This window comes from Nymphaea colorata, chromosome 14 (assembly GCF_008831285.2).
Source record: "Nymphaea colorata isolate Beijing-Zhang1983 chromosome 14, ASM883128v2, whole genome shotgun sequence".
Lineage (NCBI taxonomy): Eukaryota > Viridiplantae > Streptophyta > Magnoliopsida > Nymphaeales > Nymphaeaceae > Nymphaea > Nymphaea colorata.
In genome coordinates, this window is record NC_045151.1 from 7,725,206 (window position 1) to 7,752,851 (window position 27,646).

General features: G+C 37.2%; 1 protein-coding gene and 1 long non-coding RNA gene across 3 annotated transcripts; one reads left to right on the forward strand and one right to left on the reverse strand.

Annotated features, from left to right (window-relative positions):
- Positions 1-9,827: 9,827 nt before the first annotated feature.
- Positions 9,828-11,456, forward strand: LOC116267697 (uncharacterized). 2 transcript variants are annotated; one of them, XR_004175650.2, is made up of 3 exons: positions 9,828-10,018; positions 10,181-11,094; positions 11,197-11,456. It is a non-coding gene; the product is annotated as an uncharacterized LOC116267697 (long non-coding RNA). The 2 variants fall into 2 exon arrangements; XR_007572085.1 differs by having other exon boundaries at positions 10,181-11,456.
- A 3,543-nt stretch (positions 11,457-14,999) lies between these two features.
- On the reverse strand, positions 15,000-27,356 carry LOC116267563 (DEAD-box ATP-dependent RNA helicase 53, mitochondrial-like). The gene is made up of 7 exons (XM_031649365.2): positions 26,833-27,356; positions 25,019-25,146; positions 24,477-24,888; positions 24,145-24,243; positions 16,130-16,354; positions 15,688-15,849; positions 15,000-15,562 (listed from the first exon to the last, which is right to left on the reverse strand). Exons 1-7 carry the CDS (start codon positions 27,244-27,246, stop codon positions 15,083-15,085), a joined length of 1,920 nt encoding a protein of 639 aa, XP_031505225.1. The 5' UTR covers positions 27,247-27,356; the 3' UTR covers positions 15,000-15,082.
- Between the last annotated feature and the right edge of the window lie 290 nt (positions 27,357-27,646).

Consider the following 27,646-nt stretch of genomic DNA (forward strand, 5'->3'; position numbering starts at 1 on the left):
CATATGAAGAAGGATTGTACTAAGTATCACGCATGACATGAAAAGAAAGGTACGATTCTTACTTTGGTTTGTTCTGAGGTTAATTTAATTTCAGTACCAAGGCACTTGTGGGTAGATTTGGTTGCTACTACTCACATAAGTGTTTCCGTGCAGGGCTGCCTAAATTGTCGGACGCCAATTGATGCTGAAAGATTCATCTATGAGGGCGATGCCATGAAGGCGAAGATTGAAGCCATAACAGATTTTTTGAGTTATTGTTAAAGACTGGTTGTTATTTGAATTTGATAGAAACTTATGTAATACCGCCTTTTAGACGAAATTTGGTTGTTATTTCCTTACTGAACAAATTTGGTTATTATTGTTCATTTGGAGGAAATAAATTTAAGTAGTTTCTGCATTCAAATTTGAATTCCACTGGTTCTTTGTCTAGTAGCGATAACCTTTATTTGCTTGATACGGTTGCTTCATATAATGAAACCTTGCATGTTACGTTTAGTGGTACTAAAAAAAAATTAGTCAAAGAAAATTCTACTATGTTATGGCATTGGCGCTTAGGACATATCTCTGAAAAGAGAATATAAAGGCTTATGTCAAAAGGAATTCTTGAGTCCCTTGATTTTGTAGACGTTAATGTTTGCATTGAATGCATAAAGGGAAATTGAACAAACATTAAGGGGTTATAAGTTTTTTTAATTCATTCAGTAAGTCTTTCTTTGAAAGGAAAACGCCCATTTCTTTGAGGATATTGAGTTTGGGAGGTGATCAGGTTATGAACATTGCCTTTGAAGAGGGACTTGAGTCCACTCTATTCAGAAGAAGGCAATGATGTCGATCTCTATACTGAAGAACAAACTCAACAACCTCAAGAAAATTAAGTAGAGGTGTCACTAAGAAAATCCATATATGGACTAAAGCAAGTTTTCCAGTCATTACAAACTTCATCAAGTTATAGTTTCATTTGGTTTCGAAACTAATATGGTTGATGAATATGTATACCAAAAGTTTAGTGGGGGCAAATTTATCTTTCTGGTTTTATATGTCGATGATATATTGTTGGCAAGTAATGATGTGGGCATATTGTATGAAACTAAGAATTTTTTGTCAACAAAGTTTGACATGAAGGATCTTGGTTGTGCATCTTTTGTATTGGGAATCCAAATATTTCGAGATCATTCTCGGGGTATTCTTAGATTATCACAAAAAAGCGTACATTGATAAGGTGTTTCAGTGATTTGGCATGAAAGATTGTAAACCAGGAGATACTCCAGTTGCTAAAGGAGACAAGTTTAGTCTCAAACAGTGCCCTAAAAGTGAAATCGAATCTAAGGAAATGGAAAGGATTCCCTATTTGTCTGTTGTGGGAAGCCTTATGTATGCTCAGGTTTGTACTCGTTTGGATATTGCATTTATCAATGGAATGTTAGGCAAATACTTAAGTGATCCTGGTATGGATCATTGGGAAGCAGCCAAAAGGGTATTGAGGTACTTACAAAAAACAAAATGTTTTATGCTCACATACAGGAAGTCAAACCAGTGGGAGATCATTGGGTATTCAGATTCTGACTTTGCTGGGTGCCAAGATAATGGCATTCAATTAGGTTTTGTGATTGCAGAATTTTGTCATGAGGCTGCGCATTATGTATAGTATAGAAAGACCACTAAAGTTGTTGTATGACAATAATTCAGCAGTCATGTACTCTTATAACAGCCACAGTTTGTCAAAGTCGAAGCACATCGACATTAAGTTTTTTGGGCTGTTAAAGAGGGGATACAGAATGGTCACGTGTCTTTAGAGCATATTGGGACAAACTCTATGATTTGCGGATCCGTTTACCAAGGGTTTAACACATAAGGTCTTTCACGAACATGTTGTTCGTATGAGGGTGTTATCCTTAGATGATGTGCTGGTTTAGTGGGAGTTTGTATTTTGTTTGCTCTAATGTATAGACACGTATTCAGTTTTCTGCAAAATAAAGTTTAAAGTTCTTTGGTTCCATTCTGTGTTTATGTTTTGATCTCCATAAGGTTTTAAAGTTGGACCAGTTGAGAATAGACATGTTGTAATCACATTGCATGTAATTCTCATGCTATACATCCATATCAGATCTATGTTATTGGTTATGTTAACATTTGTGATCATTAAAGGTTTAGCTAATTTTGATATAGCGAAAGCCGCTTTGGTTCTGTGTTGATATGGTCATGGACGAGATTGGTGAAAATGACGTTTAATAAGATAACAATTATGAGCTCCGAAGGTTTTGTGTAATGTCTGAATGTATAAAGACATATTTGGCCCAAGTGGGAGATTGTAAGATCATTTGGTGGGCTGACATATGTCAATTAGGAATTTCAGACATTATCACTGTCTTAACGTAAATATCCGCTTAAGTGATTGCATTTTGGGATATTACGTCATTTTAGATGGTATGAGATAATTTTGAAATGTATAGATACCAGTACGCAATTACGGAGTCTTTGATGGGCGGAATTCGTAATTGTCCTCATTATAAAATGGTAGTGGTCCCTGGGGTCGTGCAAGGGTTGCCTGAAACATTGGTTTCTAGGGTTTTCCTCTTCCCCATCTGAGAGAGACATCAAGCGCGCCGCACGTACCCTGGAAGACCTTGCTGCGATCTTCCCATGTACCAGATCAGATGGATTCAGGTACGCTTCCGCTTTAAGTTTAAGGTTTTGTTTAATTCAATGATTTAGCATGAGCATGATCCTGTTTTGTTTAGGGCATATACGTTTGGTTTTGTGTATGCATGAAGGGGAGAAATCCCAACAAAACACTGAGTCGGGTCCTTTGAGAACGGCTCTAGAAGCCCTCACCATTTCTCATGCAGCTGGAGATTCCACCGCCACCGCTGCTATTTTTTTGGCAGGCCCAAAAACATCTCACTGTTCTTTTTTTTTTTCTTTTTCCAGCGACAACCCCAAAAACTGGTAGAAAAGGGCTACAAACCGTCGTCGGATTTTACTCCCGTTGTAAAAACTAAAGACCATCGTCCTCGCGGTGGAGAAAATCGAATAGAGGCGCAGCGGAACCCTCACAAAGGGTTCTCGCGAGAGGAGCGAGAGTATCGAGTGAAAAAATGAGGAAAACGCGGTTCGAAGGTGTACTTATGCTCAAAATTTCGATATTACAACCACCACTTTTGTTATATTGTCAAAAAGGTCGTCTAATTTATTAAAAATTAAAGCCGCAACATTTTTTATGAAAAGGGGTTCTTAAAATAGTTTTGAAAATAATGGAGGAAGTTCATGGACTGAAATTTAAAATTAATATTGTCTGGCTTCTAAGTGGCGTTTTAGAATTTTGTTGGAGATGTCTGACATGATATTGCTAGGCGTTGCAAATATCTAAATATCTAAGACGTTTTTTGTTGTTTTCATCTTGTCATTAAAATCGAAATTTAGAAATGATTTAGAGTCGGAGCCGAAATTAAAAAATGACGTTTAGAGTGGGAGCCTTAGAACTGACTGAGACCAAAAAAACTAAAAGGTTAGCAACATGTATGTATGCTTATACAATTTTGTTATTCAGTGCGTGCATGACTCAATGACAGTATAAATTTTGTGTTTCTCACACTAACTAAAATCTTATTTGGATATGGATATTATGTTGAAACACGCTTGTATTGTATTTGAAATTGGATCATCTTTCTCTGTTTAAATACATATTGATTCTATTGTTGATATCATTATGTTTGGATCCACATTGATATAATCTGAATCTAGACAACCATTTGGATTTTTTGCTTTGGATCTAATCGTTACTTAAGATCCATATTTTCATTCAGTTTGGTTCATGACATATTCGGATCCGAATTTGTTTGGATATTAGTTAAAAAACCATATCATGTTTATGTTGGTTCAAATATATGTTATTATGCTTCCTTTACGGATATTGGTCGTCATTTTGGGTCCATGCTGATATTAGATATGACCAAAATTTTGTTTGATATATCCATTTAGCTTTTGAATTTGGATCTCACAGTAAAAGTTTCACTCTTTTGGAGCATGATCTGGTTTGACTTCTTGTTCAAGATCTATACCTTGTTTATATTGGATCTAAGCATATTATGATATGCATTGTTTTTAGATCAAATGTTTTTATCGAATTAAAAAAAAAGTACATAGTCAATGTGAGTAGCGCTAGAGTGCTAAAAGATGAATTTCTTCTGCTTTTATGGAAGAATATTCTTTGAACAAATATTATACTTCAACATGTTTATCCTAGTTGAAAGGAATGATTATATTAATTGATGTTGGTATGCTAAGAAGTGTAAATCAACGCTCTTAGACATGGTGAGTTCTATATAGCATTGTGCTTAGTTCATGATAGACTTGGATCTAGATTAACTTGTTTGGACCATTGACTCCAGATATTCGTACTTACGTTGAATCTAATATATCATCATGTTCGTCTTTTGTCTGTAGTTGTAAAGTAACACTCTTAAACATGATGAAAGACATATTGATGAAATATTTTTTTTTTTAAGATCTATTGTACTATAAGTTCTAGTACATGAAATCTTATTTGCTCTTATCAGAGATAGTTAGCATATATGAATTCATATCTAAATTGACTTGTTTGGATATGAGGAAAAAATCCATATCATGCTTACATCGGTTCCAATATATGTTATCATATTTGCTTTTGGATATGATCATATTGTTATAGTTGGTATCATTCTAGATCTAAAAATAATTCTAGAAAACTATTAAATAAAACTTTATTTTTTTCTTTTTCTTTGGAAAATGAATTTGTCTTTAATACATGTTCAAGAGATGTAATATAACACAATTGAACTAAAATTCATAATAACAAAAATGCATTTATTTGAAGCTTTATAGCATTAAAGTGCTAGTAGATGATAACTTGTTTTTTCTCAAAAGAGAGATGAGTTAGCATTGATCTAAATATGGTTGTTGAATCATATTGTATAATATTTCAATGAGGATCATGTGTTTTAAAATTCGTATTCATTGTATTGTGGATATTACTAGTTTGGATTCATGCTAATGTAATTTGAATCTTTATATTCATGTTGCATTTGTAATTGGATCTATTTATTACTTAAGATCCATCATACATATAGCTTTGAGTCAATTTGAATGTATTTGGATATATGGTTAAACATCCATATCCTGTTTATATTAGATCCAATGATATTATGCTATTTGTTCATTTGAGGATCCAACTATGCTAGTATGCTACTAAGTAAGTTTTTGTTTAAAAATAAATTTGTTTGATATTTGCATGAGGTGTATCATGAATATAATGAAATCCACACTAACTAGATTCATATTGAGATCTTTGGAGACCAGAATGCATGTCAAATGCTGATCTAAAAATTAAAGAATATGTTTGTAAATACATATATATTGGATACCAAAATAAAGGTATAGTATATGATGTTTTATGCATAAGATTAAACTATTCAAATAATAATACCAAAGACAATGATCCAGTGGGAGATCATATCGATCTACTGGATGACCTAATTTATTCAGAAGATCAGTCTAACAATGAACCGAATAGAAAATAGTTTAGTAATGAATCAACTGAACATGATCCGTCTAAGGATCAGTCTGGTAATGAACCGACTGAGAATGAGTTTGACAATGAACCAACTGAAGCTTATTGAGTTAATTGATCATCTTGTGAAACGATTTTTGGATCAGTTAGGAAAATAACCAAATGAGTTTGATTCCTTTAAGTTTTAAGACATTTGTAAGTTACGAAGGTCGAAAGCTCCTTGGTTATATTTAAATTATTGTTGAATGCATGTGTTGGTTGGTGGTGCTACTTTTTGACCTTAATGAAATAAATGGTAAATCTGCCATGTATGCGATAGATTCCCTTGTGATAACCTGGAAATTCACTTTCATGATGAGTTAAATATTTGATACAAGGTTATATTGATAAAGACAATACAAGATGAAAATCTTTGTACAATTTAAAATAGTCGTTGAGATAATTGTATTTCTTTTTTATTCATAAAGTCATAATAATGATTGTGTATGTTGCCAATGAGGTAGATGACTATGAACATTTGAAAAGTGGGAGCATGTTTGAGTATTATTGTCATATGATTATGTATTGCGTAAATGAATATTTTGGAACTTTTGTTGTTAAAGGAGTTAAGAAATTGTAAAAAATAATAAAAAGAAAATATACCCTTTGCTTTTAATGTATATTAGTTTGTGTGCTGGACATGATACAAACTTTTTAATTTGGGTTGTCAGTATATATTAAGAAAGTCCAAATTGGGCTTGTTTTAAGACAAATAAATGTTTTCAGATATATGAATGAAATAAAAGATATATTCATATGATTACTAGCATTTTTAACAAAAAGAATTCACAATGATTTATTTGCCAAGCATGTAGCCCGTATGGGGTTAAGAACATCCTGGTTTGCTTCTTTGTGAGGTGGTTGAAAAATATCTAGGTTGATTTCATTGTTGAACAATAAGAGAATATACATGTATGTTTCAAATGCTTACATGATTGCTAGCATTATTATCAAGAGAATTCTTGATAATTTTTATGTAAAGCTTGTGGTGCACATGAGACTAAGTTTTAACATGTTACGATGGAAATATTTGTGCATGAAGCAAACCTCATAACTAAGGTGAAATATATTGAATACTTGAAAGGTTGCGATGGAAAGCCATTAAAAGGAAAACTTCGCTACAAACTTTGAATGAAATTCAAGTTGCGATGAACAAACCGATTATGGAAAACCACATAACTAAGGATTAAGGAAACCAACAAATAGTGGAAGCAATTTGACGGTCTCATGGCCAAGTGAGAGATGTTGGATAGTGGCCCTAAGCCCTATCTCTACATCTTGTAATTGCAAGAGGGCCCGCTTGCAGTTACAAGATTAAATAAGGAAACTGGGCCCGCTTGCAGTTACAAGATTAAATAAGGAAACTGCCCACAAATCCCTCTGATCGTAACGATTGCTGGGCATCGGGAAACCCTAGGAGGCGGTCTATAGAAGCCCAACTTATCTTATACTCAGAATAGATTATCAATTGACCAAGCTGCACCTCCAAGAAGCAAACAAATCTAATCTATCTCTATTTTTCTTCTTCTTTCTCTGTTCTTGTCACTATTGAAGTTTGTCGCTTGGTAGTTGCAGCCGGGGAACGTGCTGCACTGGATGAACTAATCGAAGGTGCATTTCCGCTGCTTGTAGGGGCGGAGGGAAGGGGGGGGGCCGCCTAGGCCATGGCCCCACCCTAGCAAATGAAAAAAAAATATTTTACATTAAAAAAATAGATTTTTTTAAGTGCGCAATGTATTTTTTAGAGTTGAATTCAATTTGGCCCTACCCAGATCCAGAGGTTGGACTGTTGACCCGCCCCTAAGGAAAATCCTGGCTCCGCCTCTGGCTGCTTATATATCGATCAATGGTTATTAGAGCTGGTTCAACACTTAGACCTAGGGTCCCACACACGCGGACGTGTGTGCCTTAAGAAGGGTGGATTATAACACCCCATAAATTTAGTCCCATATTGAAGATTGTGAGAGATCTTCAAGGGTTTATAAATGGGGCCATTAAAGAGATGGTTGTCATGGTTCCTAGCCTTTTTTGGGTTGGAGCTGAAACTGTTAGGGGGCAGGTTGAGATCCGTCGAACCAAGGGACCCGAGCTCAGGAGTGAGTCGGGTTGTTACAGACATATCATAGAAGCCCCTCTCGAGAAGATGAGTGTTAATTCTTCATCTACCATCAACTCTCACTATTCACCCTCATTGATGGTCGTCATCTCTCTCCATGCCATTGACAATTGCCATCTCTATCTCTTTGCGCCATAGCTTGCCCATCTCTTACTCCACATTATTGATTGCCACCTTTGTCTCTTCATGTTCTACATCTCTCTCGCCATGTTGTCTCCTGTCCAAGAGGAAGAAGGTGGATCATATTCACTCTTATCAATGATTTTGTACCTTGTCCCATTCTTCCACAGTTGATCACATCTCTCTTTACAACGATGGGAGGTAGAGGAGGTAGAGAGAAGAGGCATGTTTCTACATTGCATCTAAAGGTATATTTCTCTAATAATTAGTTGTCAAAGCAAAGGTAGGACAAGATAACACTAATAGAGGAAAGCACACTCAAGAAACAAGAAGCATTCACATGGTTTGGTAGAGATGCATACATCCTCAACTAAAAATCTCCACTCTATCAATCAATCACCATAAGAGGAAGGTTCCTCATATGTAATCTGTTTTACATGTCAATGGTTACCATGTTTATCGTTGGCAACAAATTTACTATTTAATGGTGACTTGCTACAGGACTCGTTAAAATATGATATGAATGGATTTGATTTAGTTTTGAGGGTGGTATCATGTGCATACTTGCTTGGCTTGATGTTCACCTTCTTATCTTGAATCGCATGTGAACTAGCTCCTCTATTCTTGGAAACTTTAGAGATATCACCACCTTTAGTGTCGTCACCTCTACAAAAATCATTATATGCATCCTCTCTAACATTCCCCCCTCAAATTCTAGGGGCTGGAAGGATGTCGAGTTTGCCTCATAGAGTAGTGAACCAATGAATGGGCAACACCTTGGCAATTTTGGCATCATAGCTAATGTGTTGAACTTGTAACTTTTTTTAGCAACTCAGTTATGGACAAAATGAATATCTATCTCAACATGCTTGCTTTACTTATGCAATATATGATGTAAATAACACTTATGTTGTCTCACCATAGAGTATGTGGCTTATGAAAGGCAACTGAAGCTCTTGGAGCAAGCACTAAATCCAAATCTGTAAAGACATCAACAGCTTGATATTTTGCCTCAGATGATGAGTGAGCAACAGCTTGATATTTTGCCTCAGATGATGAGTGAGCAACAGTGTTTTGCTTTTTGGAACTCCATGGTAATAGATTATGTCTAAGGAAAATGATAGCCTCCAGTGGACTTTCTATCATCAAGGTTAGCAACCTAGTCACAACATCTCCATAGACCTATAGTTGAAGACTATCCAACCTTTGTAATGGAGAGTCCATAATAGAGGGTATGCCTCAAGTGGTCAGGGGCAGAGGCAGGGTAAGGCCCCCGCAAGGGCCCTGGCCCCACCTTACAAAAAAATAAAAAATTTAATGTAAATATTAAAAAATTTTACTTATCCTATATAAAAATTTTGAAAAATAATATTTCAGCTCATGTCAAAATTTAGAAAGATTAATTCTGCCTCCCTCATAAAAAATTTTTGGCTCCGCCCCTTCAAGTAGTGAAGGATGAATTTGGCTGCCTACCAATAATCTGCGATTGCATAATTGCATAAACTGGCAAGACTTGTGGATGGCAAAAGATATGTCTGGTCTAACGATATTGGCCAACTGAAGTGGCCCAATCACATTTTGCTATAGAGTTGGATTATAAAAACTTGCTGCAATAGTGGCCTGTAAAGCAGTGTTGCTAGACATAGGAGTAGAAATAGGTTGGCGCCAACCACCCCACTCTTTTGGAGTAGATTAAAAATGTATTTGCTTTGACATAGCATAATTCTAATGAAAGTCCGAAGAATGACTATTCCCGTGAAATAATGAAGCATCCCCAAATCTTTGAGGGCATAGATGGGCAAACATGTGTTGTAAATGAGGCAAAAGGTTTAAAAATTTTAAAAGTGATCCATGTTCATCGAACAAAAAAAAAAAGACAGTTGGGACAATTCTCGGAAAGTCATTTTTAAAAATTTTGTGGGGTGGGACGAGAATTCTCTAACCCAAAAAGAAAAAAAAAACCTATTAGGGCTGAAGAGAGAAAACAGGTCATTGCTTTTTCCCGTAGCCACAGGCATTTTCTCCTATAGTATGAGTCTCATTGCAGCCTGAGGGGTTATCGGATGTTCACGGCAACAATCGGCCGTCTTCTAGTGCCATTGGTACCATTTCCTTCACATTATGTGAAATCCCTTTGTTGCGGCTGCTAAAACACCGTCAGGAAACGCAGCTAAAACCTTCGCTCCACACTATTGCAGGTGGGTGCTTCTTCTTGTCCCATCACCATCTAACGCTAGCTCAAAATCCTCACCGGACTCTCTTTCAAATGCCCTTCAATCCAAGTTTCTCAATCTCTTCCCTCTCTCTGTTTGTCAACAAAAAAGGGCTTCAATAACAACCCCTTGTCTTTGAATTGGCAGGTATCACTGGCACATGGAGAAAGGGGTTGTCATCATTCATGCTGGCAGACCCATTTGGATATCATGGCTATTGCCTTCTTCCTCAATTCCTTTTGTTCTAACCTTCTTGCTTTTCAGCCTCATTATATCCCTTGGCATCGCTGGACCCAACTAAAACCTCTGCTAAGGCACTGTTGTGGAGTGTTGCCTCATTTTCTCCTCCCAACATCCAACGCCTATTAAAACCCTTTTCCCAACTCTCCTTCCAACTATTTCACTCCAAGTACTCTCTCTCTCTCGGTTTTTTCCTCTACATCTCATTTTTTCTCTCCATACCTACGGTAGCCATGGGAATGAATGGGCTTGGAGTGAGTGAGAATTGGTTGTTTTCTTGCAGACTACCTTTTTTTTTATTTTTTAGACATTTTAAAATTTTTCAATGATTTTGTAGGCATAGAACATTAGAAATTTACTACCAGATTCATGCTGAAAATTGAATCCATTAATAGGTTATAATGCATGTTTCAGAATAGGCTTATATTGCAACGTGTCAGAGATATGAACACTTCTTTTGTTGTTTCATTGTGTATGAATGGGTTCATTCTTCTCCAAGTTAAAATTTTATAAAGAAAAGAGGGTAATTTCCATCAATTCCATCAAATCCCATCAAACTAGGAAAGATGTTTTCAGACATCTTTAGCAAATCCCATCACACACTCAGCAAAAATGAAACGAGCAGCAAATTTCCTTTCCATTTTTCCCGGAAACATCTTTTCATAAACTTATTTCCATTCCAAGATTTTTGAAATATCAAATTGTATCTAAGAGAAAAAAACTGACACGGTTGATGGATAATATAATTTATATAACTATGTGACTGAAGGAGTCAGCCCATGACTGAAGGAGTCCCATGACACAGATAAACAAAAGTGCAGGTGGTTCCTAGTCAATTGTGCATGTTAGCTATTGTATCACTACTTTGTTATGAAATTGGTACATTTGATCAATACTTTGTTGACTAATCAATGTTTGTGCAGGTTTGGTTGTGTGTGCACATCCTTAGTCATCATCCTAATCATGTGTCTACCATCTCATGCATCAATGCATACCCAAGTTTCGCAAAGTGGGAAGGGATGAGGAGAAAAAAACTATGGATAGATCAACATCTCCAAGGGGGATTCCTCGTGCATTGATAATGAACCAATACATTTATTCGTAGTTGGTATTTGGTGTGTAGTTAAATAAGTACAATTGAAGTGATTGAAACATCATTCAAATGGCGATGTTTTGTTATGTATATCACTCTTAAGTGCAATTGGTTTGAACGCCTTATTGGCTTGTGGATGTGAGGGCACGGTAGAGTGTATCATACTGATTAGATTTTTAAAGAGGAACGCATGAAGGTTGTGGAGCAAAACAATATGGTGGGCTGGCATTAAGCCAAACACAGGTTGGTCAGCTAATAGAAAAGCCAATCAAATTAAAAACTGTGGTGCACACTCAGTAGTGAATTAGGAGAAAAGGTATGAAGATAAAATTAGGAACTAGTGGATAGGTAGAGACATGTTGTGCCTTACAAAGGCATTGCCGCCCCTAGTTACATAAAAGCCTTGATAAACTTTACAATTAGGACATTTAGCCAAGAGACGATGAGCATGTGAAACCCTCTTCTCCTCCTCTGCCACTAAAAAGGGAAAAACTATTACAAAATGGAGTTGGAGGACATACACAACCTGCACAACATGATAGAATGGCTAATGAAGGATGCATGTAGTGTGAGAGTAGATGTACTCTGCTTGCATATCTTATTTGAGTGCCACTTTGGCCATTGACATATTAAACTATGAACTAACTTTCATGTATATATGTGCATTATTTATATATTAAAATTGTAATATTCAACATTTGTGAGACTCAAACTTATTTTCTTTAGATAATGAGTTGTAGTTGTGATAGTACTACAAATTAAGTTGCTAATCATGAACCACATTAGCATATTTAACCAGAGCACTTGGCATCGACAAAATTTTGGTTGCATGTGACTAGCATCGTTTCTAGATTTCTAGCATCTCCGACCAAGTTCTTGAGCTCTTCCAATAAAATGCACTCCATGTATTTGTGGACGCATGTCTTGTAAAATTGAATGAATTTGTCTACATGGGCATGTCAAATGCATGAATATACGTATGTGAAATCCTTTAAATCTACGTCCAGTTCTTGTAGGGAAAAAAATCTATGAAGGTGTTTATATGGGCGAATAAATCGGCCGCCAACTTCAATGAGTTGTATAGCATCAGCATTTTGGCCTCAAAGTCCAGAACGTACAAGACCCAATGCTATACCATGCTCTACAGTGTTGGAAACATTATCTGCATTATAGAAGACGGTAATTCAAGAGCCAATCCTTATTCAATTATGGGTCTTTGCAAGTTCGAAATGCAAACTGCATGGTCATCTGAACATAGCCTTAGTCTGCAGTGGGCTTCAAAAGCAGTGTGCTTAAAATTTAGCTGCACAAGTGTTCATCAAGTACTCGCAAGTAAGCTTGATCATGGCTGGCCAGTTCTTCACGCACTTGAGCAGCTCTCAACGATTCAACCACCTTGCATTCGTAGGTCATGATGGTGCCTTGAGCTTCTTCCTCGTTAGTAATTTGCTTGTGTACTGAATGAAACCCTGGAACATTAGAAAACGTTGAAACCGTAGGTTGGATGATGCGAAAAATGCACACCTCTTCATTGCACTAGAAAATGAGATGGTTGCTACATGCATGAGTAGAAAAATGGCAAATGTGAAAGACATGAAGCTAATGGTTATTAGAGATTATTCGAATGATGCAACCACCTTGCATTCGTAGGACATGTGAAGGCGAAGAGACGAATGACAAAACGATGAAGAGACACCAAAATACAACGAAAAGAGATTATGAATGGCAGGAAATTAAGAAGTCTGAAAACGGAAGCATTTGTTGTCTTCCGAACGTTCTGATAATCATTAAGCCTCATGTCTTCCGAACAATCATCTATTTACATTAGTGTTATATTAAACCTTGTTACGGAAAATCATGACTCGTTGTCCCAAGTTCAGTCATGACCTGTGAATTTGTAAAATCAATTGTAGCAGGTTTTTCAAGGTGTCGATTGTGTAGCTTTTTAAAACATGAATAAACAGTCTCATGTTTCAATCTTGAAAATCCGGGACAACTGACGACATATATGTGTTTTCTCCACTTTTCTTTATATAGATTGTGTCTACATCAGTTTCTCACGTAAATGTGCAGTTGTTGTTTGTGTAATTTTGTGATTTTACCTTTGCCTTCATCTTAACTACAATGATTGAATGGACTTCAACATGGAAGTGTGTTGTCATTTGATAAACAGGTTTTTCTCATGTCATATAAATGTGCATCTACACCAACCAGTTTAGTATGCAATCATTGCATGTGAATATTATATACAATCAGGTCCATATATGTTTATTATTTCTCACACAAATTATGTGTAACTTTATGAAGCACGTGAGTACGTGTAATTTATTATGTAATACAAAGCATAACATGTCTTCAAGTTCAATCATAACATGCGAATTCGTAAATCACTTGTCGCATATGGTTTCATAGTCATTTGTGTAGTTTTTCTTCTTTTTTTTTTAAAAAAAAAGCAGGCATTAGTCTGACACAGTGGCATGTGTCCAACTTTAGAGTCTACGACAACGTATATGTGCATTTTCTCTCGGTTGCCTTATATAGAATAGATATCTTACATCAGTTTTGTGCTGACAGTATTTCGTTGTCGCTCGTGTGATTTTCTGATTTCATCTTTACTGCAACTACGACTGAAGTTAACGACTTTAACATTGAAGTTCATTGCCATTTGATAAACAAATTTACCCCATGTCATACAAATGTGCACAGAGACCAATCAATTGAGTATGTTGTTGCCTGTGAATTACTATGTATAATTGGGTGCACCTTTTAGGATTATTCTCCAAACAAATCATATGCAATTTTATGAAGCACATGAGCATAGTTAATTTATTATATACGTAGAAATCGTGACTCGTATCTTCACGCTCAGTCATGACATGCAAATTCATAAAATCACTTGTGGCAGGTGGTTTCTAACGGTCAGGTCAGTTGTGTAATTTTTTCAAAATAAGCATCAGTGTGAAACGGTCACATATGTTCCGACTCAAGAGTCTGTGGTTATATATGTGTTCGCTTTCGTTGCTCTATATATAAAATGTCTACATCTGTTTGTCACAAGTATTGGGTTGTTACTAATGATTTCACATTGACACAGCTAAGAGAGGAAGAGGGAGAGAGAGAAAAGTCGACAAAGGAGTCCCTTTCAACGACTCCATCGTCTCAAAAAACAAAAAGGTCGAGGTCGAGAGAGGACGTGGTGGAGAAAGACGGAGGAGAGATGGAAAGGATAGGATATACCCAGGCCGGCTTCTTGGAGGGCAAACAATGGCAACGTGAATCAATTGGCAAAACCTATTAAGGGCTTCTCCAAGATGAGAGGGCGCAAAAGCAGGCCTCGCCCGTCAGATGACCCTAACCTTCTTTTACTTTTAAAACTAAAATCTTATCAATTAATTTCTCAAAAAAGGATAAGATCGGTAAAACTTGTCCAAGTCTGTACATGGACAGCATGCAGCGTGAATTGACCACAGTTCGCAGCTGCATCCGGAGATATACGCTTTTTGACATGTCCATGTCACATCGTCTGAGAACAAAGTTGATCATACATATATCCTTGCCACACATGCACCCGCGCTTCTATATGCACACGCACCAAAGTAGCATAGATTTTAGGTTTCTTATCAAGCACCACCAGGCAGCAAGGGAAATTATTCATATAACGTTATTTTTGTATACAACCAGACGCAAAAGTATTACAACAAATTTATGAGATTACTTCAAAATGAACGCCTGCCGGAACGGTGGTCACTATCACCACCAAAACTACCAAAACGACTTGAACCCGAATCAGCGAACCGGCTAGAGCCAAAATCGCTAACTCCACCTGACCTGCTAGAATTCGAACTACCTCCAGACCGACTTGAGCCTGAGTCGCCAAGTCTGTCAGACTGACCAAAAGTAGACCTACCAAAGCGCTCCGAGCTTGAACCACCAAACCCTCCAAATCGACCAGAGTTGGGTCCATCAAAGGAACTGGAATGGCCTGAACCAGAAACACCATACCCACCAAGTCGACCAGATGAACCACCAGATCTGCTAGAGCCGCCAAACCGTGAACCACCATAGCTTCCAGAACGACCAAAGTCTGAACCACCTAGACGACCACCACCTGAACCCCCAAAAAATGATCCATAGCGGCTGCCGCCAGCATCGCCAAACATATCTTGACTCCTACTGTCCACAGCAACTTTAGGCAGCTGAAACAGAGGAAAGAACTTGTCAGTATCTGCAGAATCATTAAAATCCAACAACAGTGGAAAAAGACCCCAATAGCATCTTACCAACTTGACAAAGACCACAAATAGATAAAAGGAATGCATACCTCATTAAATTTGCATCCAACATCTCGCTCAATTACCCGAACAGCCCTAGTCTGTTGTTCCGTGTACATTAGAATCGCACTTCCCTTCTTACCAGCGCGCCCTGTGCGTCCTGATCTATGAACAAAAATTTCTGATGTGCTTGGCATCTCATAATGTATCACCTGATGGAACGACAGAAACTCAAATTATGATAAATCATAACAATAGTTTTCTGCAACATATCAGAAGAAACAAAAACCATCAAATAATGCATTAGATAAAAATTCATTAATACTTCATTTACAGAAAAACCTACGCATTAACTAAGAAATTGCAAAAGGATACACACACATAATATACGTGTGAAAGATAGATGCATCGCTTCTGCCAGTTGAGCAAAAAAGAAAAGAAAAAAAAGAAGAAATCCCACAAGCAATGTCAATGTAAGAGAAAATTTGCTACCAGATCAACATTTGGTATATCCAGCCCTCGAGCAGCAACATCAGTAGCAACTAAGATATTGAAATGACCATCTCGAAATCCTGAAAGGGTCCTTTCTCTCTGATTCTGAGAGATATCACCATGCAATGCTTCACATCTCAAAGTCCGAGACATAGTGTATGACAGTCGGTCTGCATCACGTTTTGTTTGGGTGAAGACAATGCATTTCCCATCTTTGGCATGCTCCTAATTGACAAAAAAGAATTAAAAAGTGCTTAAACACATACAAACAGACACTTAAAACATATATTTATGTCATTTAGTTCAAACAGAAAGCTAAGCAATATTATACTAATAGTTTTCACCCATGGTTGCAGATAATATGCTTAAGGTTCTTCAAACTTATTTCAATTAAATTTGGCAGGTTTTATAGTTTCAATAAACACCGAACAAAAATAAACTAAAAAAGAAACACATAAGACCACTTCTACAGAAGGCTAAAGCAGAACAGTAAAGCTTTTAAAATTGTTCCTGACATTTTTTAGCGCTTATCCAACAGTACAAATGAACCACAGTACACATTGTGAAAAAAAAAAAGGCAAGCTGTTCCTACTAAAAAGGCAGGCAGATATTATCTCCAGAAGTGGAAACTGAACATCAATGGCAACAACAATGACGAGAGACTTCAGAATACTAAACCAATTAGCTGCAGCTAGTATCACATTAATGATTAGAAGCATGTTCTCTAAACATGGAGAATCATCAAGACATCGAAATGACCACGTAACCTGCCCTAGTGAGTCAAACATGTGGTTGGCGAGTCAACATGTGTTGGCCAACCACCTTGCTGAGTGAGCCAGATTCCACCAATAACTTCACATCTTTAATTTTTCTAGGTTTTAGATAAACATCATTAACACAATGCAGCAGTGAACTTCAACTTCGTTCATTTTATTTGTATGTGAAGTGAACATGTCAACTTTCAGTTTATACCACTAGCTATTCAGCACTATTTTACTACTTTTGGGTTCACGTGTCCTGTCTTGGCAGTTTAGTACTATCAGACCTCACAATAATGATGGTTGGATAGAATAATCCATGCTATACACGTTATAGTAATTAGTTTGTCAATTGTTTAGGCGAACAGTTCATAAACATGCTCATTTAATAACCCCTAGATATAACTACCGTAGATCCAGTTCATATCCCTTTGATACCTGAACAGTATCTCTTATACATTAATATTCGAACACAATATGCAATTTTTTTCACTTATACAAATACTTGTTTCACATCCAACAGGAGTCAAAGCACGATGTAGACCAGAGAGTATGACAAAAAAAAGAGGGGACAGAAAAACCAGTTCCATTAGCACTCTGATTATGGTTTCTACTTTCTAATACTCCACTCATTTTCGTGCAGAGAGCAAAAGATGTTGAGTAAGAGTGACCAATCATGCAAAAATGTGAGTGAAAAACAATCTAATCAAATTTGGTCCATGAATATGAAAGTTGGCTTCTGCCAATTATTTGATCAGAAGGAAATTTGCAATGGGCACATTCAATATCAATCGTATGAATCACTTGAAAAATTGAATGTAATTGTATTTGTGAAATTGAAAGTGCTTCTTGGCGCCATATGATATTAAATAGAAAAGGTCAGCATGGATCAAAGATCTTCCCATGTTACACCATTACATTCTCGAAGCTCATTGACATCTTTGTATAAAGCAAATCGACTTCGATCTTCCTAACACTTTTGATAAAAACCCTCTCATAGAAGTGGTTCCATAAGTCCACCTGCTCATTTTATGCAGGATATGGTATTTCCATTGGGATGTGGTTGTTAAAGATCCTAACATTTTGATAAACCTTCTCATAGAAGTCCGAAGTCCACCTGTTCGATGGTACACAGGACATGATATTTCCATCTAGATATGGAATGTGTTTAGGTTCAGCTCATGAGCTAGAGTCCAGGTCTATGTCGTCAAAAGTGTTAGATGAAACCAAAGCAATGAGTAGGTCCCAGGCACATCCAGGCTAGACTACGCACTTTAAGCAGTACCAAGAAAAAGGAAAACGTAGAAACCAATAAATTTACAACACAAAATGTTATTAAATATAGTTGCATATATCATGACATCAACTATATTCAGTCATAGTCTGTGTCGGGGTATAGGAAATGAGTAAAACAACTAAACTAGCACCAAAATGAGACTATATTTTCATGTTTCTTTCCCTTTAAAAGGTCTACCCATTTTTAAGACAGAGATAGTTGTGAAAAGAAAAAATGAAGAGGAAACAAGAGTGAGGAAAAAATTAGATGAGATAGAGTCAGAGAAAACTAGGGGGTGGGGTATATATATGTATATATATACACACACACACACACACCCACACACAAACACACCCACACACACACACACACACGCATATATATATATATATATATATATATATATACCAGAAGATTATGTGGCCCACCTCCAAAAAGAGAACTAATAAAATGCAATATTAATTTTTCAAATTAATAATAAAACTGATGCAGTTCTCAGTGGAAAACCAACTTATAACATTAAAACAATCAAAAGCACAGTAACCGAACACATTAAACAGTTTGTAATATGAAAAACATAATAGCAAACTTGAAAGATCAAAATTTAACGAAGTTGAACAACTCTAGTTTACAAGTTATATAGAACAAAAAATTGTTTAAAGTAAATACCAAAATTTTTCAACATTATAGTGTGAAAAATCTAACCATTTTCCTAGATGCCAACAGATAAAAAATCTTTAATTTTATTTATTAACAATAATCCAAAAAGAAAATTACTGACCTAATTAAAAACAGGTAAACATATATCCTCAAATAATCATAGCTCATATTCATATTGTTTATGGCTTACCATAAAATTGCATTCTGTTATAATTCTAATAAACAAGAAAAATATATCAAGAAGATAATGCATACATATGTGACAGTTGAAAACACAAAATAACATAAAATACTAAAAATATAATAGTATATGAATTTACTATTTACGTATAAGTGTGTATGCACCTATACACATATACTTCGAATGCAAAATCACATACAAGTATACCACAACAAAGAAGTAAAAAACTTCCCAAAAACATAATAGCAGAAAATTGTCTCAAAAGACAAAAGGAAAAGAATAAGAAAGAAAAAGGAATCAGCAAGCCCTAGGCTAGGTTCCTACCTCGAATCCTACTATTGACAAGCCTAAGAACGAACTTATTTGCTTTATAAACATATAAACAAACCGGGCCTAGTGCCTACGCGTAAAGGAAAAGGTTCGAACCCCTGGGTCTTTTGAACCCAGGGTGGGGACCTCGTGAGGGGACCCGCCCTCACTTCGGTTGCTTGTCACAAGGGCTCGGTCAGGTTTGACCGAACCGTTCACCTAAGACTTTGGTCCTAGGACGCCTCAAGGGTCGTGCGAAGTGGACTCGCTTGGGTTAGTCGTTTCTAGCTTGGCGAGTCTTACATTGGGACCTAAGTCACCCTGAGACTGAACCTGTTTGAGCACCGTTGACGACCTAGTTGCTCCTCCCACTCCTCCCGCTGCAACTAACTCTGGTGCTTCCTGCATCTCCTTGGGACTAGCCTTGATGCACTGAAGAGAACGAGCCCAAAGATCGGAAGCCTTGCGCTTCCTTCGACTGGATTCGGCTGGCTCGGCCTCTGCTGGGTCTGGACCGAAACAATGTTCTAGGTGTTTGCAAATGGTAGGCTATGTCACATAGGTGCGAGGTCCGGGTGTCGGTGTGGGTGCCGGAGCAGCACATCCCAAAACATTTTAGGTGCAGTGGTGCAGCGAGAATATTTTTTATTATTATTATCCATTTATTATATAAATATAAATAAATATATATACATAACAAATTTTCTTATAAACAATAAAATGATCAAATAACAAATTTGAAATTGCAAATCAACAATTCAATGAGTCTTTAAGTTATTAATGCATAGAACATAATGCACACGACCATATTAGAAGTTTAGAACAGCATATATTATATATAGTAAATATTGTAAGTTAGTAATATAACATACTAACATATATACAAAAGCAGAAATTGAAATTAACATTTGGAAAGTAGAACATGGCGGCACCTAGAATAAAACTTATATATTAATATGTTATAACTAATAGACAATAATCTAAGTCACATGGGTACTTCAGTAAGGTCCACGTACCGGTGTCGCCGTACCCGTACCCAAAATGGACACTTGAGTCTTGGACACACTCGGGTACCTTTAGATTCAAACTGCTTAATTTTACTTTGATTTAATTTTTTCCACCTTACTTTTCACTCTATTCTTAGAGTGATTATTCATTAACATACTAATGTTTTTATTTATATCACTTGTTTACTAAAATGTTGCTTTCAATTTTTCGTGTTATTTTACATATATACATACATATATCCTGCCGTACCGTCGTACCCACATTTTTTAAAGTTGTCGAACCCGTACCCGTTTCTCCGTACCCATACCCATGTGACTTAGACAATAATGTATACCACGATATGAAACAACAGTAAAAGTGTAAAACAAATTGTTAAAACCAGCAAGTTACAACACAATTGTATATCGAATACTATGAAAACAGCAATAAAACAATAACATATTTCAGACAACAATTATAAAATCCTAAAAAAAGGTACATCACAAATAAGAACTGAAAAACACACAGCAAATATTAAAAAAACAGGGTTGCAGCAAGAGCAAACAATTATTCATCAATCATCACGCACGTTTAAAAAAAAAAAGAAAAACCTAGACAACAGTGAAAAAATAAACATAAAAGGGTGATAGTTGATACTTGATAGAATAATAAAACTCAACGAAGAACATCGAAAGATTGAACGTCAGAGGATTGGAAGACAGCCCGCCGTCTCAGGTCGCTGTCGCCTGTCACTGAAGGACTGAAAACTGATAAAACTGAATGTCGGTTGCCTTGTGCCAGAGAAGGGCTGAAGGTCGCTGTTGGAAGACAGTTTGCCGATCTCAGGTCGCCGTCGTACCGATGGCCGCCGAAAAATCATCGTCTATCAAGTCTCTCCACACACACACAAACACACGGAAGGCCGAACTCCAATGGGAACGGGCGGTCGACTGACTTCAATCGAAGCCCTAACCCCCTTTTCAATACTTATAATGAACTAATTAAAAAACAAAAAACAGAAAAAGGAGACACAAACTCGACATGGATTGACCGCACCCGACTCGAGTCAAATGCGAGTCGAGCGCGTGTCAAAAATGGACAGAAATAGTCAGGTGCGGCTGACCGCACTCAACTCTTCTTGACTGATTGTAGGTGCGAATTGAAGCCGCACCAGCACCCGAGACGTGTCGACGCGGGTGCGGCTGCAAAAATAAAGTGTCTGTGTGACTTACATGGTAGGTTGCCTAAACCAGCTAGCTAGGCATAAGAAGTCTGAGACACTAGGTGCAAGCCTCGTAGCACTAAGTTAACCTAAACATATCTTCAAAAATTAATGAATCAACTAGTCAACAAGCATTTGGGCTTCCAAAACTGTGAAAATAAGTTCTCACTATTGGTTTACTTAAATAGAAACTTATTGAAGGAATGATTTCTTTGTAGAAGGGTGCAGAATGTTGGTGTGATAACTTTTAGGTGGGTTTCACAAGTTGGCTTATTTAAAAACAAACTGCACACATGAATCATTTCCCTGGCACAACAGTTTCCAGAAAAAATTAGGGGCAGGTATAGTGAGGGTGTGTGTGAAACAAATATGTCCACAAATGCCAATGCTTTTCATTCCTATTATGCATCTGTTACACAGAAATAACTTACAATCATTGTCACATGGGTACTGCTGTAAAGGCAACGCACTCGTACCGGTCAGGTAAGACACCGGTACTAGCACGGGTATTGTCTCGGTTACTGCTTGGGTACTGGTCAAACAGTACCGAATACGGTCAACATACTTGGGACCGTATCCATCTGATTTAGGACTTGGTCAGAGTTGACCGAGTCCTTTGCTGTCCAACATTTAGGGTTTTCATTTTTTTTTACATCGTTTAAACTTTAAACTCAATAAACACATCCAGAGTTACGTTTCAAATTACGAATGTTATTAATATATAACTTTACATCAGAGTTTAACACTAACATATTTTGGACTTTTAGTATGTTATGTTCATATTTTGTTCAATAGTTTCTTCTTTAGAATCTATACATTTTGAATAATGAATATGTTATTTTGTTTGTTTGAATTCTTATTGTTGTTATGTATATATATATATATACAGTCTGAACCTGTACTCGTACTAGTACCCATACTCATACCTATGTGACACAACTTACAATTAGTAACTCAATTAAATATTGGTTTGAACCATTGTGGAACCTCACAAACCAATCCAGTCATTTTATTTATAAGATCATGTGAAATTAACCAGTTTCTTTCAATCCAAGTGTTGTCCTGCAAGTTTGATGAGAATAAGGAATGTGATAATCACCTGATTCATTCCTCCCTGATAGGATTGCAAATTGATTGGATCTGATTCTCCAATTTTATTATTGTAGGAGATCCAATTTGAATATGATTATAAATGCATTCTACCCTGAAATTTGACACCAATATTGTCAGATCTCTCTCCCTCTCTCTCTCTCAATCTTACACTAATGTTGTTGCCCTACAGTTGCTTTTTCCCGATAGAAAGAGCAGCTCAGCACAAAGAGATGAGCTCACAAGTCCCTAGTGAGCAGGAGAGGTGAGAGCGCATGGGGGTAAGAGAGATGGAGTTCAATCAAACCAAAGAACGTTCATAGTTCATCCAAACTAAACTGTTCTTTCTAAATTTTTTCCAAATTCTTTTTTAATTGAAACAAGGACAATTTCAGTCCTCAATGACCATGCTAGAGACGCTGTTAATGAGAGATGCATGTCATCAATGGACAAAAATCGTCTGGTAATGGATCATGTCTGCATCCAGAGATGTGATGTGGATGTTGGCATATCTGTGGAGCAAGACAAAGATTGTAATCTCTTAGTCCCTGGCGAACCAGGGAGGTGAGAGAGGAAGGAAGCAAGAAAGATGGGATTCAATCAAACCAAAGAGGGTCCATACAAACTCTCATCTGCTTTTTCTGATACTTTTTTCCAAATTTTTTTATCTAAAAAAAGGGCATTTTCAGTACTCAATGACCATAGATGTGAGTCAAGTGCATGTCATTAATGGACAAAAATCATCTGGTGCAGCCAAATGCATGTTCTCTGCATCCAGAGATGCAATGTGGGTGTTGGCACATCTGTGGACAAGACAAAGATTGTAATTTCATAGTCTCTGCTGAACCAGAGAGGTGAGAGAGGAGGGAGGCAAGAGAGATGGTGTTCAATCAAACCAAAGAAGGTGCATGCAAACTCTCATCTGCTTTTTCTAAACTTTTTTTTTTATTTTTTTTATCTAAGACAAGGACAATTTCAGTCCTCAATGACCATAGACTCACCGTTGATGTGAGTCAAAGTGCACGTCATTAATGGACAGAAAACATCTGGTGCAGTGCAATGCATGTTGTCTGCATCCAGAGAAGCAATGTGGGGTGTTGGCACATCTGTGGCAAGACAAAGATTTAAATTTCTTAGTCCCCGCTCAACCAGAGAGGTGAAAGAGGAGAGAGAGCTAAGAGAGATGTGCTTCAGTTGAACCAAAGAGGGTTCATACAAATTCTCATCTGCTTTTTTCTATTTCATTTTAATTCTTTTTAACTAATGAAATGACCATACTAGACTTGCCATTGATGTCAGTCAAGTGCATGTCATTAATGGACAAAAAAGTCATCTGGTGCAGCCGAATGCATGTTGTCAGCATCCAGAGATGCGATGTGGGTATTGGCACATCTGTGGACCAAGACAAAGATTGTAATTTTCTTAGAAATGGAAAGACAAAAGGGGGAGAAAAAGGCTAACATTCAAAAAGTATGCTGCCACCAAATAACATAAGAAAATCAGAGGAAAGCAGAGAAAATGAAATATACATACTGTTATCAGATGATTGAGAACCGAGGGCTTCGAGTAAATGTCTGACACAATGGAATGTAAACTAATCCCTTCAGCTAATTTTTTATCAGAATCACCAACCTGCATAAAAAATCAAATACCAGTTGAATAATGAGTATGCATGTGAGATGGAAATCATTGCAAAAACCTACTTTTAAAGCCAAAATTGCAACCTCAAATCAGTTCAAGTGTAGAATCAATAAGGAAAGTGTGCTCCTTGATTAAACAAGAACAGACAAAGTAGATATTATCAGACGTTCACTCAGAAACAAACAAGTGACAGGAACATAGAGGGCCAAAAATCTAACACTTACAAGATCGATGACAAGTGGATTCTTCAAATACTTTTGTGATAGCCTCCTTATCCAACTTGGCATTGTAGCAGAAAACATCATGCTTTGACGGTTCTGAGGCAACTTTTCCAAAATTACCTCAACATCCTCATCAAACCCCACAGCAAGCATTTGATCAGCCTCATCTAAGACAACAAATTGCACTTCTGACAAGTTTAATGCACCTCTCTTGAGCAAATCAATAATGCGCCCTGGGGTCCCAACAACAATATCCACCCCATAATCAAGAGTCCTCATTTGAGAAGATATAGGAACACCACCATAAACACATATGGTATCCAACACAGGTGCTGACTCTCTGAATTCTTTTTCAACTTGGCGAGCAAGCTCCCTAGTTGGTGCCATAACCAAGGCCAAAGGATTTCTTCCACGCCTATAACCAACAGAGAAAGAGAAGAGAATAAGCTTCTTCGAAATTCATGGTAATAGGAGTGACTTAAAGAAGTAGCCACCCAAAGGTGGAAACCATAAAAACTAATGTGATATTGAAGGTTGGACTAAACCCATGTTTAGCATTGAATTGTATGATCCTGTCCATGATTGGGATTCCAAAAGCCAAAGTTTTCCCTGTTCCAGTTTTGGCCCGGCCAATCATATCACGCCCTTGCATTGCTGGCTCCAAAACAGCTCTCTGACACACAAGCAGATAGTCAACATCATACAGACAAAATAACTTAAATGAACTAGATAAAGGACAGGTAATAATATACTTGAACTCCAGAATAGAACAAATGGAGCACAAATCATAATTCCTTTTCTACAAAAACAGGAGTCAAATACCAGGTAGCTAGAAAAAAGAGTCTTAGATGAAAAAATTGTTAATAAGTTGTTATTGCTACTCGCAATAATTCCACATGCAATGACTTGATCAACAATCATCATTTCCTACTTTTCCTAATAACTCATTATGGCACTTTTCACAACATTAGCGTGCCAGACAGAACCTAGTAGGCAAGCTTAATTTTTAGTTTTTTCCCCTTAAGAAGACAAGAATATTAAGGAGGTTTCCCTCTCACCACAAGATCATCATTACTCTATCATAGTAGACAAACCATTACCCTGGTTAGAATAGATAATAAACTTTGGTGATTGGTCTCATGCAACAAGAATGCAGCTCACATGAAATTGGTCTATTTTTTTGGCCAGTAATATCAACGTTGATTGAGATCAGTCCAACCTCTGCAGCAAGGACAGAAATATCCACATTTCCAATGCATGTATCTTATCTCCATATTAGTTTCACATTTCTATAGTGACTAAACATTATGTCAGGTCCGATCTTGATACATGAGGAATAATAGGGATTAAGAAGCTTCACTCTTTTTTGTTGAATGTACAGTTCTGGGAGAACATCAGAGATGGCATTACCATGTAGTTTTCACTAATAATAACATATATCAAACATCGCCTGGAAGTAAATTTGAGCAGAGCACGCACTGCACTTCACTGATGAAATATAAATTTTGCAATAGTTCTTTTTATCTCAAAATTTTATACTCATCCTTTAGTAGTAGAGTTTCTGCCTGATCATCAAACAAGTGCAGAAAACAAAAATCAAAACTCAAATGGAAAATGTTTATGTCATTGATTTAATTTAAAAACGAAGAGAAAACACAGAGACAAAAAGGGTCCGTTGGGCCGGGGGAGAGGCTTTGGTCAACTGCAGGGTGGACACTTAACAGCTTAGTTACACGTTTCAATGGCTTTCCCCACTTTCACACACTCAACCCTTATCTTTTAGGATTCTGCAATAGTTACACCAGTACAAATTTAAAGTCAAGTTACAACAAAAGAACATAATCCTGAAAAGTGCGACTTAAGATCATAAAAAGTGCATAATTCTTAAAATGCATCCAGTAAGCAGCATATCAAAAATCGCAGGGGCTTCTTTAAACTCCATCATTCAGTAATAGCTACTAAGCTGACCACTCTGCTCAATTAGTTAAAAGAAAAAAAGACATCCACGGCAATAACTTAGGCCCCGGCGCATATGCTGGATTTAAGCATGAACAAAGGACTTCTCTTTTTCAGTCATTTCCACTGTTGCAGCCTTTCGATTGCCTTAACATTTCCTCCAGCACTCTTAACTAAATTAAGATTGAAAAATAATAACATTGGTCATCCTCTAAAGTGTTCCTTCTTTTGCTCAAACAACTATAATGGGTACAAAGCAAAACCCAGCAGTAACAAGGTACCCGAAATTCGTTTATCAAAAGCATGGACGATTATGAACAACATGACGGTTGTGCTACTGCTGCTAGCAACAAAAAAAGGCAGCAAAAGTGGAAAAAAATGCCACGAGCTAAAGTTCCCACACCTGAATGGGGAACAGTTTGGTGATTCCCTTCTTTGCCAGCGCAGAGACGATATCCTGTGAGATGCCGAGCTTGGCGATCTCGAGCCCCTCATCTCCCTTTATTGCGCTCGGTCTGTCCTCGTCAGATAAGTCCGCGACGGCGTACTCCGCGGAAGCAGGCACTGACGCATGGAAGCACACCTCCGGGCACATCCGGAAGCCACGGAAACCAAACGGCAAGCCGGCAGTATCGGATGCCGCAAAAGGAGAGAAGCTTGGAGCTCTGCTAGGATTCGGAGAAGGGGCATAACAGGGAGCTGCAGAGACATGACGAACGGACGTCTCGAAAGAGATCAGAGAGGTTAGGGTTCTGGTAAGGAAGACGCCTGAGAAGGGCGTGGAGGAATTGAGAGTTCTTCTGAGGAAGGCGGTCATCTTCTCAGCTTCCTCTGCAAAACCCTAAAGTCTGGGAGAAGAGAGAGTTCGCCGTCGGAAAGTAACAGGAATGAGGGTTTTAGAAAGGGGTCATTGGCGTCCGCGGGAAGAAGATTTTAGGTATCTCTGAATCCGAGCCGTTCGGACGAGAGATCGGACTTGGACTTGGACTTGGACTTGGACTTGGATTTAGATTTAAACTTATGCTTGTCCAAGCTTTTTGTAACCGAAAAACGTTTGAGAGAAGTCATACTCCTCATTGGTGCTCTCCGGAGACCCATTTATATGATTAAGTGGGCAAAAAGATAAGGATTTGAACCTACGTGCTGAAACAAATAAATAAATAGTTAAATGAGCAAATAAATATATATACACATATTTACAGAGTGATTGGTAGAGC

Coding starts and splice junctions, on each gene's coding strand:
- LOC116267563 (XM_031649365.2), bottom strand. CDS start 27,246: ATGACCGCCTTCCTCAGAAGAACTCTCAATTCCTCCACGCCCTTCTCA. Junction 24,244..24,476: donor ATCCACTTGTCATCGATCTT/GTAAGTGTTAGA, acceptor TTTTTTATGCAG/GTTGGTGATTCTGATAAAAA. Junction 15,563..15,687: donor TTGGATGCAAATTTAATGAG/GTATGCATTCCT, acceptor CCTCTGTTTCAG/CTGCCTAAAGTTGCTGTGGA.